Below are 14,718 nucleotides of genomic sequence, written 5' to 3'. Positions count from 1 at the left end.
TGTATGTATTATGAAGGTTATTATAAGTGCCTGATGGAGACATTTTGTTTTGCTGCCTTTTAATTTGTCTACTAGTATTAGTTCTAATTACTAGACACCGAAGAGACTATTTCACTGTTTATTGCCACAGCAAATCAATTTGTTGTGCTATGTGGACAAGATAAAAATTAGAGTGGGGTGACATGGCTATAATTTGTGAACATTTTTCCTACCACCAGAACAGGCGTAGGTTGTCTTAGCTTGGTTGATCAAGTGTAGAGAAAAACAGATGGGCCCAAAAGTGCAGAAATACAAAGTCATAACAAGGTTATAGTTCATGTATTGTAACTTGCTTTGAGTAGAAATTATTCATTACCTGCAATGACATAAAATTTCCAGCATGTCAATGCAGCTTAATTCGGGCTCACAGTTGGAACGACTGCAATTGCTACTGTTGTTATTTGTGGTATGGAAGGGAAAATATATTGGAAAATGCAGTTTGATTTCTGTTCTTTCAATTTGAAATAAGAATAGTATAACTGGCATTTTGGGGATCAGAAGGTTGACATTTTCCTGAATTTACTTTCATTTAATGAGTGACCTGATTCCATTAAATGTAATAAAGTCTTTTGTTATGCTAAATTATCTGTGACAGTCTGTCATAGATGGCTAATTAAATGTAGTCTACATTCATGTTATCATCAGCCATACTCAAAAATGGCCTCACGTATAGCAAAAAGAAATTTGATGCAAATGTTCATTGGACAAACCTGGGAATGTCACAAGCCCTAAGAAATAAGTATATATAGGTTTAATATATTTTGTTTGTTTGTTTTTTGGGGTTTTTTTTTTTTTGTTTGTTTTTTGTTTGTTTTTTTTGTTGTTGTTGCTGTTTTTGGTTTTTTTTTTTTAATTTTTTTTATTTGTTAGCAGGTAGTTTTAAGTTAAAATTTTAAAATCTAAACAAAGAAAAATACAGTCAAGTCATCCAGGGGTAAAAAGTCTGTATTATCCATTGAGGCCATAAAAGCATGATTAAATACATGTATGTGTATAGATATGCAATATGCATCATGCAATCTTACCAACAAGCTTAAAATTCTTTATTATTCTTGTTTGCCATACAAATCCAGAATATATTAATCATATATTTAAGAAGTTATGCCAAGTACTTTGAATGTAAGAAGTACTAATTTTCAATTCACATGTGCTGACAGCTACTTTGAGGTAATATTGATGCAGCTAAATTACTAGATATCAAAGAACTAACTTCAGGCAAATTCCTACACGTTTTTACAATACTGTTCTGTACATCTGAGTTTTCACTTGTAATGAACAATGCTCAGATGCTACTGCACACCAATCAATGGCAATGGTTTGGGCTTTCTAAAACTTCAGTTCCAAGACAGACACTGCCATTGTCTGTCAGGTTTTTCATCCATCTCTATTAAGGAAGACCATAGGGGCCTAAAATCAATGTTTTACTCTTTGCTGTTTACAAGATAAAGATTATACTTTAATTATATAGACCTGTCTGTATAGCAACATGCCTATGTAATTAAAGTTCTCACAAGTGCAATAGTCTAAAGTTAAAACTTTTCCTCAGCCCGGGATGTACAGACAGGCTGGGCAATGAGAGGCTGAGAGCAGGCAAAGAACATTTAGGGCATTTTACATTTATTTTAAAATAATTTCCTTGTTAGAATATCCTTTAGTAAAAATTACTGAAAGAATTAGAGTCTAAAGCCTTTGTGGCTGCTTTTGGATTTGAAGAACTGAGTAAGAAAAAAAAAAAAAAGATAAATAAAAGAAATTCCTGGATTAGATTATTTAGCAGAGATTTAAAGTGGGAGAACTTGTGCTCAAAAATGTCCTTGACAAAGGAGAATTGCTGAGAGTGGAGAGCAGAATGAATGACAATTAGTTACAAGTATTACACATAAAAATGCAGATATTCAGAAGACTGTGACATACATGATCATACGACCATGGAAGAAAAACAAAGCAAGTCTTTGGGGTGGGGAATATGTTTGTTTGCTTTTTAAAAATCTAGACAGATAGATGAAGCAGAAAATTGTTTGTGGCATTGATTTTTTTTTTATTTTTTTTACTGCTTTAGTTTTCTGCATTGATAGGGAAAATATTTTTAAATTAAAGTAAGAAAATATTGCAAATATTCCATTGAGAAGTTTTTGAAAAAAAAAAAAAAAAGACCAAATAAACACCTCCCAAGGTTAGATCTTGGGAGCCTTGCAAAGAAACATGAAATGATATATGGAAAGCAAATAAAATTCTTCTATATTTAGCAAATCAAATCTTTCATGTATATTTTTAGTTGCCTGCTTTAATCCACCTCTAATAATACAGTCTTTACTCTGACTTTGCCAGAGACACTATGGCTAATAAATATTCATGAGTTTAAAGGAATTACATAGATTTTGTTTTAAAGTCAATATTGAGTTTGCTAATGCAAATGGGTCAGTTAATTAACTAAATGGCATCCTAAACTGAACTTGTATGAAACTCTTTTTTACACTGATTATTTTTCATGAAGAAATGTTGCATATAAACCAACTTTTCCCTCTTCATTTTAAATTGTTTTTAGTACAAGCTCTAGGGATGGTGATTTTGAGCAGATCAAACTTTCCAAACAGTGGCTGTGAGAATTTCTGTTTCATGTAATCATCTTACAAGTACTATGGAAGTGTCAGTTATGATTTATCAGGAAGTCTGGATTGAAGTTTGCATTTAATAGTTGTTATGACTTCAGTTATTTCTTTATTATCCAAGTCCTCCCTTGCATAACATCAAAGCTCCTTTCAGTCCAGTTATGCTCTGGGCTGATTGCAGTGTAGTCAGTCACTGTCTCTTCCTAGTATTTGTAGTTTTTCAGGAATGTAATGGTAAAGAAAAAGCTGCTGCTTGATTTACACTTAGTAAGTGAAGCAATTCATAAAGAAAGCTTCCACAATTCTTCATACAGAATATTTCATTTTCTCTATGCAAGCAATTGTAATCTTTTTTTAAACCTGACACTATCTGTTATCCTATATTTTAAGCCATTTCCATGAAGTGCTTTGTATATCAAAGTGATCCTCTCAAGAGGGGGCATACAAAAATAACATTTTTGAAAGTTTTCACAGATATCCCACAACATACTTTTGCTCGTATTTATTGCAGCTAATCTTGTTGTACGTGTCATGATAGCTAAATTTTAATCCACTCTCAGATTCCTCAACATAGCAGGAGAGCAAGAAAAAGAAATACTTTGGCATTGCAGGAAAGAAACTGACATATTTTAACTGCTATTAAATTTGGGAATTTGAGATTTCTTTGCTCCCACTTACCACTAAGAAAATTCTTCTTTTTTTTTTTGAAAAATTACATGTTGGAGAGATGCATATCCTCATCTATATTCTAAAACAGCTGGGTAATAACTGCATTGCTTTCTCTTTGGTCATTTCAGCTAAACAGGGAAAGAGGTTGATTTGTGAGAGAGAAGTGACATTTGAAATTAGGTGTCAGTCACTCAAAATATATGTACAAGTCATTTCAGTGGCTCTCCTTACTTTTATTTATAGTGATGCCTTACTATTAATATAATTCATCAAATTAATTCACTTGCAATAACATTTCTGACTTCTTCAAAACTACTCCCCAACATTTGATATTTCTTACTTACTGTCTCTACCTAATTAGTTTTACTTTTTTCATTTTGAGCATTGTTCTTCAATTAAAAGATTGAGCTGTAACTCCACAACCATTATTTTAATTGATATGGCTTTAATTGAATCTGCTTTCGGGATATTCATAAGAATTAAACAGAATGGGCAAACAGAATATGATTTTACTTCAGGTGACATACTTTATAAAAATCCTTCCTCTCTTTAGTTCTGTTATCATTAAGAACTGATATTCCTTTCCATCTGCAGAGCTCTAATTCTTCCCATAGTGCACGCACACAACTGTGGGCAGACTGAAAAAATAACTATCTAAAACTCAAGTGAGAAATAGTGGAAAATTGGAGCAAGGGAAAGAATCAAGGAGATCTAAACTGCCAAGATGAGCATAGGTAAGGTTTTGCACCAAAGTAATCAGATAGGGGTAGGGATAGAATCAGCATAGTACTGTGTTGTTTAGGCTACTTGTGGGGGAAAATCATGCAAAACATCAGGTTCAGATGGAACAGAAGCAAGCAATGCAAGTAATTTTAGAATTCTTAAGAAGAAGTTGAAACACTTAGATGAAGGCCTAGGTTTTGAAAGTATGCAATTATTCACATTTCAGATATTCTCATGTTTTGAGAGATGTTACCTTTTTTGTGCTGGCAGTTTTTTGTGGACTTGTGTGTGCATATGTGTGTGTGTTTTAATGAAAAGAGCAAAATTTAGACTAAGTAGAATTTATTATGTGGAAAATAGTCTGATAGTTTCAGGTTAGAATAAAATTTAATATTGTGAAGACCAGTGTCAGTTGGTAAAATTAAACTCTTCCACTGTTTCACAATTTCGAGCTTAAATCTTTTCCATTATTCTATCACTAACCTTCCAATTAATCTTACTTAATTAGCACTTGAACTAAAGTACAACATTTTAGATGTATCACATGGTTGGAGATTAATGTTTTGACACACAAAATTGAAATTATATAGTCCTTTGATGCTGAACTCAGATTTGTTGTCTTTGAAAGTATAATCCATACTTTCGGTGCTTCCACTTGCGAATTTATTTTGCGTCCTTGGTTGCAAACCAAGGCCAGTTGTGAATGTTGATCTGTTTTGAAATAAAGCAAAGTTGAACATGTATAATTTGTACTGAAAGGGACAACCCAGATTTTTAGAAAGATGTTCCAGCTGAAGTTATTTTTTATTCAATTCCATTTTATTTGCACCCTGTCTTCCTTGTTTCGTCAGACCTGTGTCAGTCCTAGGCAGACCCTGGGGAAAGCATTTCATGTTTGCCCTGCTTTCACTCTGCTGCAGGTGTTGCCTTATGGCCACTGTTCCTATTGTCAATCTTAGAAAAGAACTTCAGCCATCCTCTGACAAAACTTAGAAGTCTTTCTTAAATAGGAGGGAAAGACAAGATGCCAAAGGGAATGAAAGTAAGTAAACATTGGATAGTTACCCCAAGACAACAAGTCCTTTTGGGCTATTTTACTTTTACCCAAAGCAAAAATATAAAAGAGTATTGAAGTGGGATACTGGCTTCTGTTCATTCATCCCTGGAGGCATCCAAAAACTTGTAGGAATTCATTTAGAGAGCCCAGAAACAACAGCTGTGGGACTGATGTAGCTCCCAACAGTAGTGGAATCCCCCCTTGGATGTGCAGCTGTGAAGCACAAGCTGGAGGGACTGTGAGTAACACAGTGGGGAAGATTCTGGAGGGCCCCATCTCCATGTGTGCTCCTCCACCTCAGAAAGGGCATAAATCTGCACAGACAGTCATCATGTCCATGTCCATTACTCCATGGAGGTTTTCCAATTTATGCTTCTGGTGAGCTGCAGAATTAGCTCAGGAAACAAGCTGTCTCCCCAGAGACAGTCTGCAACAGTACCTTGGCTTGATAGGCAGACTTGTAATTACCTTAAACTCACCAGGCTCTAATTTGATTAGCCAGCTTGACGGCTTTATGCCAGAGCTTACAAAAAAACCCAAACAGCCCACAGTGAGCTAGCAAATGAAATCCCTGATAACCAGAATCTGAGGCTCTGATTCCCACACAATGGCATGTGACACATGGATTTTACAAGGAATTGCCTTGTTAAATGCTTATCTGTAGCCCAAACCTGAGTTGACAAAAGTTCTTTATTTATTTACTGTTGTTCTTTTTTATCTTTGTGGTAAAATTAGATGACATGACCATAGATAATTTCCTGATTCGTATTTACACAGATTTTTTTTTTTTAATATTAGAAGTATTATAATCCTATATTTGTGCTATTGTTTTAGAGAAGGAGACATTTTTTAAGAAGAGGCTACATTTACTTAAATTACAGTTTACCTCTTATCATAAGTGGGATAAATAAATGTTTTGAAAACAGTGGTTGAAGTACAGCCTGTCACCAAAACTTAATCCTTCATCTTCTGCTCTTCTGCATGGAATATGTCTTAGTATATAATTAATTACTTCCCCCTTCTCTTCTTCACTCCAAAACCTCTACAAATTTTTCTTTTTCTCTCCTGTGTCACATCCAAAATACTTGATTAATGTTGATTTGAAGAAGATTAATTTAAATTTGAGATCTTCAGAAATCAGTTTGGACTTTTATCTGCCTATGGCTACCTATTTGCTTTCAGTTGTATTTCTGTGGAACTTATTTACATTAATATTAAATGTAGTAAACATTAGAGATTAACATTCAAAAGTTGTAAGAAAGATGAAACCAATCTTGTATGAAATTAGGCCAAGGTCTGCATAAATTTTGAGTTAACACATAAGGGAAATGAATGCATTTTTAATTGTTTTCTTTCTATTCTGGGCCATTCTGGAAAAGCAGGGGTTTTTTTAATTATATTTTAAAAGATTAGGAAGATAGTAAAGGTAGTTTGCTTCATGGATCAGTCTTTATTACATAGGATGTTACAAGGTGGCTATAAAGAACAATGTAATATATGGCAAATCAACTTATTGAATTTGAACAAATATCCCTTACATACAGTTTAAAAAAATTGCATGCAGAAATTATGTAGAGGGATTATTTTAATATCTACAAATCAATATTCTCACACCAATTTTCTAAAGAAATGGACATGCCATGAAACAGTTGTGTTCCTTGCAATCTCACAGCAGGTGGTAGCTCAGTTTTACTATCACTCATTGCTTACATGACTCTGAGTTTGGATTTATCGTCTTCTGAAAAATTTCCTCATTAGGGATTAGAAGTACAGGGCACTCATACTTCTGTACCAGGCAATATGATAATAATGCTACCATTAATGCTGCTGAACTTTGCAGGGAATGTATTTTACCTCGTGTGTCTCAGAAATCTCATGTTTTGCCACTTTTAAGAGGGTCACTTTGGAAAAAAATATGCTTAAAAAATTGAACATTGGTAAACCTTACTTTTCATGATATGGCAACTAAACCATATTTCTTGGCTGATTTTATTGATGAACAGCTATTGTTCTGTATCTGCCCAGGCCCTACATTTACTTCTGCTTTTTTCCTATTTTTTTTTTTTCTTTTCTTTTTTTGTAAAGTACAGATGGTTTCTCCCCTAGTGTATGTTTGCAATGTTGCCCATGGTGTAGCATTGTGACACCTCACCTCTCTAGCTATAGAAAACAGTCTGGGAAGGACAGCATGGAGCTTTGTGTTGGCTGATTTACTGCCAGCCTGTTCCTACATTTTCTCCAAGTGCTTCAGAGCTGAATTTGAACTGTGCCATTCACTGATTCTTAATTTCTAATATTGTTGGCATAGAAGAATGTGTTTAGTTTAAAATGACTGCTTTGAATGCAAATCAGAAAACCAAGTTTCCTGGCCTGAATTGATGATACATTTCTTCATTATTTTTCTTCACTGTGTGTATCTGTTTATGCATATATGGATCCAAATGGCAACCTTATAAGAAAACACATGCTTATAAATATCTATATTCAAGATATCAAGAAAGGTTAGCTACAATTCAAGTGATCAATTTCATGTTTCCAGTTTTTTTCTTGATTAAAAATTGAGCTTTAAAACAATTTAGTATACCAAGATAACTTTTTGTTTTCCTACTAAAAATACTGAAAAGCCTGATGGTAAGGTTTGATTTTTTTTTTTTTTACATTTTTAAGTTTCTGTATGTGTGTTTTAGTTTTTTTGCTGAGTCTTTTTAGAGCAGACTGTTTCACCTGAATTGCAACATACCTGCCATAATAATTTGATTCTTGGGTCTACTCTCTCTTTCCCTTCTTCAAGTATATAAAAATTGTATTTTAACATTTTATATGAATTTATGTATGTGTAGCATTAAAATGTTTTGTAGTTTGTTTGTGATTTTTTCACTAAAAACAATGGCTTCTGCTATTTTTTCAGGTGTCCAAAGATCTTCCAGAAAAACAAAAAGAAATAGAGATTCTGCTAAAGGATTTTGTTGAACTTGATCAACAACTAAATCAAGTGATATTGTGGGTAACGCCTGTCAAGAACCAACTAGAGCTTTACAACAAAGTGGGTCAGCCAGGAGCCTTTGATATCAAGGTAAATTTTCCTGCATTTTAAAAAAGCATTTGAGTACTTAGTGGTCAAAAATTCAGTTGCAGCATCAGCTGTATTGTGTTTATTAATGATGTGACTTTGAGGCAGAAGTCAGCAATAGTTCCCAGAAGTTCAAAGCTTTATGAATTAAGGAAACCTTTTTATTCTTTTCTGCTGAATGATTTCTAGTGAGAGGGCAGATCAGAACTAATGGTTCCAAGATGATCTATAAGTATGACCAATTATTTTTGCCATATTTGTACATGAAACAATAGTCCCAGAAGTCAACGTACCAAATTTTAATATAAAGTGAACTAAAATTCATAATATCAGTGTTGAACCATTAAAGCTATTTCATTGAATCTATCATGGCTACATGAAAATCAGAATATTTAGGACCATAATGCAATTCTGATATTGCAAGGAAAGATATTTAACTGCACAGGTAACACTCTGGAATCAATAAAGAAGATTATCTAATAACTGTGAGGAAAATATTTGTAATATGATCTTTGATATATATTTATATTTAAGTACAAAAAAGATACCTGTATATGGATTCCTCTGAGGCCAGAGGAATTAAGGCTGAAAAATATTGTCTAGAATCAACTGGTCTGCTGGGTGTATACTTAGACCTTTTGGCCTTGCCTTTTATCTATGCATATATAGTCTTCAAAGAAACTGAGGAAATATTTAAAGTCCAGTGGATAATTGAAATCTCTGAGGTTATAGCTTTTAGTAGCTCAGCATCTTGTTCACATAGGTGAAGATGAAGGAAAAGACATTGAATTTTGTTTTGTATCAATTTGATGGTGCAATTTTTATTGGAAAATAAAAAAAAAAAAAATTCAAATCCTTTCTTGTCTTGCATGAAATAGAACAATACATGCTCTCGAAGATGTATGGTTTTGCAAAGCATGTTTATTAAGTTGGCTTTAACTTAGTTTCTGCTTAGGAAGTGGTTTAATGCCGAGACATTTTTAAGCCATACTGATGTACTATATAAAACACTGAATCTGAAGTCCTGTAGTTGACAGAATGAGTTCACAATGGCATTCATTCCCTTTCTGAAAGATAAAATTGATGTAGGTTTTTGCAAGTGACAGTATATGTATAGAATGAGTGATGGAATTTTGGTTTCAAAATAACTACTAGTCCTTACCTTCTGTAGTTTAACTTATTAAGTGATTCTTTTTTTTTTTCTATTTTGTCCCTTTATTTCTAAAATTATTTCACCATTGAAATTTGTATAAAATGAAACTAGGGTTAAATTTCTGCAGATTATATGACTATTGTTTTCCATACTTATTGGAAGTGAAATGTTCAGCTTGGCTCTTCCATCTTGTGGTGGTGTGATTAGAATATTTCTGAAAAACATTTGAAAGAACAGGAGGGAAAAAAGAATCTCTAGTCCTGAAATGGAGGAAGGAAATCATGCCCTGAGAAGTAAGGGAACAATGAAGAGCTCCAAAGAAACTCAAATATCCTTTCTCTCTGTGAAAGACTCCACCATATTTCTTTCATAGATATATCACTTCCCTAAGGATAAAAGAAAAGGTTGACCAGTTTTGGTTGTAGATAACTTAAGGACTCTAAGGATTGTAAGGACTACATTTTTATAAGGATTGTAATCATATGAAGCATATTTGCTTCTTATCTGTATGTTACTTATGTGGATTGCTTTAAAAAGACATAGGTTTAGCTTCTTTAAGGTGTTGAATTAGGTTTATCCAGACTGTAGGGTTTTTTGACAGAGAGAAACTTTTGTGTTTAAGAGTCTTTATTAATTATCTCTGAAGACAGATTGTGTCCTTTTTTAAGTCTAAGCAGAGTAAAACCATTAAGAATTAGTAGATATAATTTAGGAAAGCAGCCTATTCTTGACAGTGCTCAATTTTACTCAGCTTCAAACATTCAGATCCATGCTAACATGCTGTCTGTCCTACACTGAGTCAAACCTGGACAGACACACCCTCTCAAATCACTGTTGAAATGTTTATATTTATGTATATTTTTAAATTTCTATCCTAATTGCAATTTAAATTAATTTAAATTGCTATGGCTAATGTGTATTAGAAGTTTTGCTATGCATATTAAAGTATTGCTATGGCTTACTTTAAAAAAGTAAGGATGTGTTTCTTCAAAAACTAAGGGTGCATATCATGCCTATGGAAAGTATGTGTCTTTTTCTCTGGTATTCCCAGATGCTGTGTAAATACTCAAAATTTATTCTACAACCGTTTTAATGCCTTCTCCAATATCCAAAAAACGCCAAAGTATCTCCTATGGGACTTCATAACTCCTCAGATACAAGAGTGACACTTACGATCACCTAGTAGAATGAAAAGCATAGGGATCACACTCTTAGAAAAGAGACTGGATGCAAAATCTTACAAATAATCTCTTTGGACATTCTAAAAGCTTGGATGCTATGAAGAAGTTTTAAACTGACCATCACACTTGTAAATACAGCACTGGAGTGGAAAAGATCAGGTTCATTTAAGTACTCAGGAAAGCCAGACTACTTTGATTATAGGATTTGACATAATGGCTTGCAAATTTTAATTCTAATTTCATTTGAGACATTGTCTTTTATGAAATTTCTGTCAATGTTCTTCATACTGTTATTAAGCCTGCAAAGTAAAGTTCTTCTTTATCCCCAGCTATTAAGTTCTCTCCCAACTCTTTTGTTTTTTAACTTTTTTTCTCAGGGAAAGAATTCCAAAATTAACATGAGTAGGTATAAACTTTAAGTGTTGTAAGGATATTCATTTCTAAAAGCCACAAAATATTGGGTGTTTGAAATTTTCTGACCTCAGAAGTGGTTGAAATAAATTATAAGAGCATGTGGGATTGGATAGGTAGAAGATAGGTGTTTATTTGAAATGTATGGCTAGAGTGTCATAATGTCAGCAACATTATGTTGAAGTAATAGGCCTGTCTTAAAGCAAATTTCTTGCATTTTTACTTATATTTACTAAATTTAAATTACAGAAATTTGTGGTAGCTGTAATTTAAACTCCATACACAAACTAAAGTGCATCTAAAATACCAGCTATCAATATTCTGAAAGAATTTTCAAAAAATACAATGATTTATTTCTCTCAAAACCATAGCAACCTTTGCTTCTGACGTGCAACTCTAATCTGATAACTATCATTATATTTTCTTCCATAAATCAAAGGGTATAATAAATGCAGGTCCTTATCAGATAATCTGATCTAACCTTCTAAATAATATTGGTCTATATAATACATGCATAATAAGTATATAAAGGACAATATCTGGGAATTTCACTTTCATATCTCATATTGATAACTTTCAATTTCTGTGAATTAATACCAGTTTAAAAGCTCATACCTTTCTTTCACCTGCAAAAATCAGCTATTAAAAATAGATGAGAAGTCCCTTAAATTTACTTAGAAGAAAAATTAAATAAAATCTCCAGCGGTGTTAACCTTTAATGGTGGCAGAAAAGTAATTCTATGAGAGAAAAAAAGGTTCAGCCAAAGGCGAAATTATTACATGTTATTTGTTACAGAGAACTTCACAAAGTAAGACTTTGAAGATATAATGCATAATTGGGCTTGGTGACAGGTAGAGCAATTAAAATCCCTCCTATAGCTCTTAAAACTACCTATCCATTAGTAATTATGAAGTGCCCAGCATCATTTTTTAGCCTAGAGGTTAACTTGTGCAGCACAGCATGCATCCTTTCAGCACCAATCCCAACTCCCCCAAGAACACAGTTGCATCCAAAGTGCCTGTTGCTGAATCTGTGTCTGATGCTAATCCCTGACCATGCCTGGGCATTGCCTCAGACCTTGCAGTTTGTCCCATGTCAGAATCAAAGCTCCCAATTTAATGGTGTGAGTAGTTTTCTGAATAACTTGGGCATATACCCTCTCCCTTTTTAGTTCATTACTTCTGTCACCACATAAAAAAGGAGGGAAGGATGGAAATTAGTTATATGAAAATAATAGTTGTTAAGATCCAATTATTGAGGGATGTCTCTGCCCGAATTAAGGTTCAAACATGACCATGTGCTGAAGTCAATAATCCAGATTTTATTAAACTGTAAAATGTGAGGTAGAGAGATAGAATGAAATAGAAAAGAGGGGAGGGGAGGGGAGTGGAGAGAGAGAGAGAGGGGAAGAGACAGAGATGGGTTAAGCAGAAGATAGGCACCACTCATGGATCCAAGTGTTCTGTTGGTCCTTCATTGTGGACATCTCAATGGTAGGGGGGTTCGTTTAAAACTTTTAACTATTTAAAGACTCTTACAACCAAATGAATTATTGTCCATTGGCTAAATAATTCATGGTTCTAGATGCTTGATATCTGTTTCCTAGACTTGAATCCTAAGTTTAGTACAAATGTACATAAAGGGACAGGCTCTTTCCTACTTCACAGTGTTGCAGATAGAAAACAGAAGAATAGAAGATGCAGACATAAAGAGATTGGACAAATCCAGCATCTTCCTTGGTTACCCATGTGGAGGAAGACCTTATGGTGACCAAGGAACCTACTGAGTGATTTGTAGTCCTACAGTCTCTGGAATGTTCTGTGTCATTTGAGGCTTTGGGCAAGACCTCAGCTTCTAAAGCATGTACAAATGTCCGTTTAAACAGCAGTCAAAAAATGTTAAGAAAAATGTGAACATTATTAAATGGTAGAAACAAACTTTTTAGATATTCAGTCCCAGAAACATATTGCACTATGCAACAGCATTTACTATAAAATACATTCCCTGATGGTTTTTTTTTCCTTCAGCTCATTCTGCTATCATAACTCTACACTTACTTCAAAGAATTATATATGGCTCAATAAACTCTAATATATTTTAAGCCATTATGATTTGTATTCTTAATTTTCTTGACCACAATTTAGAGGCTGTAGTGCCACAATGAGGGCCTGCACCCTCAGTTAAGTACAATCATTTTTAGCAGTGGTGTCAAAAATCACACTTGAGCTTTAATAACTAATTTCTCAATACATAAGAAATTTATATATCGAGTAAGAGTAGAGAAAGGATTCTTCATTCTCAGGATCTAGAAAGCCTCTGTGCCAGTGTTTGCTTCACTCATTATTTTCGCCCTTAATTACAGTTTTCTTCTAGAAACTGCCATATATATATATATATATATATATTTAATTTAAGAAACTATCCAACATTGAAATGCATACTTGCAGGCTACAAACTTAAAATATTAGCATAAATCTTTGTTCTTTGAGTTTAATATTTCTTTTACCACATTGATGTGATCATTTCCAACAATAGCATAATATGTAGACTGCATGGGGAAGGCATGAAATCTACATCTGTAAGAAAGTCTTGACTCCTCTACTACTTGTGAACACTGGAACACTTACAAGTTTGCAGTGTACCAGTTTCTCATGCATGTAAAATGCATTTCATATTGTTGTCTTTTACAAGTCTGGTTTCCCAAGCTTCACATTAGGACTCTGTCTGGGTTCATTCTTTGACCTGGCTTACCCTCATTCTGATAGCTAATTTGCATGATTTAGTATTCATGTTTCACAAACTTATGTAGTATCATCATGAATTTCCAATTTTACAAAATGGTGCCAAGGAAATAGTACAACAGTTGTTTACATTATAGCATGGAAAACGATTGAAGTACTTAACAGAACAGCTTCTGCCAGCACTGGTGTTAAACTACATGTGTTATAGCCACAAAAAATCTAGGCTCATCCACGGTCCGTGGATGCAGCTATGGCAGGAGAGCCTTTCACCAATGACATGCTGAAGTTCAGCTCTTAGTATGTGATAGTTTTTATATACTGGCACTTTTTTTCAATCAGTAACTTCTCTCAGTGCTATTGACTATGTAATGCCCTGATTTTCCTGATCCTGCTTTCAGTTTATGTTGATCAACTTTAATTTTCATAGCCATTTTTCTTCCTCTGTCAGTAAAAATCTGCAGCTAAAGATTTTTAGCATTTTCTAACTCCTGCACATTCAAATGTCATAGTTTTGCTGGTTGTATTGCCACAATCTTTATTCATGTAAGTAAACCTGAATTTTAGAAAGTGATGGCTGCTTTTCAACTCTTAATGCAACCATATCCTCTCAGCATGAAACTGAGGCCCTGCAGGATAACATGGGTGATATGAAATACTGTCTGTCTGTGAAGGAATTTTGACATGAGAAAGTTTTATTTAGCACTTTCAGATCTGCCTGACCCAAACAGCACTATCTCCAATTTTTGCCTTGCTTCTTGGGCTCTTTAAGGGTAACCTTGCTTTTTTCAAGTCTGTGGCAATTTCACAGTATTCTGATATACATTTCCCAAGGTACTTTGGCAGTATTTTGAGATAGAAATGTATGGGATACCCATTTAACAGCAGGAGATAGTAGATCTAACAGCAGAAAAAGCTGTGTAGCAGTTACTGAGGTGTGGTCATCCATGAACTTCTAAGAGGATGGTCTCCACCTTCCCTTTTAATGTAGACATCACTGACAACATTTTGCCAGGTAGTTTTTTTTGGGTTGTTTTTTTTTTTTTTTTTTTTTTTGGTTTTTTTTT

General features: G+C 33.8%; 1 protein-coding gene across 12 annotated transcripts in view; it reads left to right on the top strand.

Annotated features, from left to right (window-relative positions):
• Nucleotides 1–14,718, top strand: part of DMD (dystrophin) — a gene marked incomplete at its 3' end in the record, with an annotated part of 1,131,161 nt that overhangs the window by 764,618 nt on the left and 351,825 nt on the right. For all 12 annotated transcript variants that reach the window (XM_079310888.1, XM_079310881.1, XM_079310887.1 and 9 more), the window contains one exon: nucleotides 8,006–8,170. In XM_079310888.1, the coding sequence (XP_079167014.1) occupies nucleotides 8,006–8,170 (165 nt within the window). The remainder of the gene's footprint in view (nucleotides 1–8,005; nucleotides 8,171–14,718) is intronic.

This window comes from Erithacus rubecula (genome assembly GCF_903797595.1).
Source record: "Erithacus rubecula genome assembly, chromosome: 1".
In the NCBI taxonomy this organism is placed as follows: domain Eukaryota; kingdom Metazoa; phylum Chordata; class Aves; order Passeriformes; family Muscicapidae; genus Erithacus; species Erithacus rubecula.
Note: the sequence above shows the minus strand (reverse complement) of the source record. Positions and strands in the feature narration are given on the sequence as shown.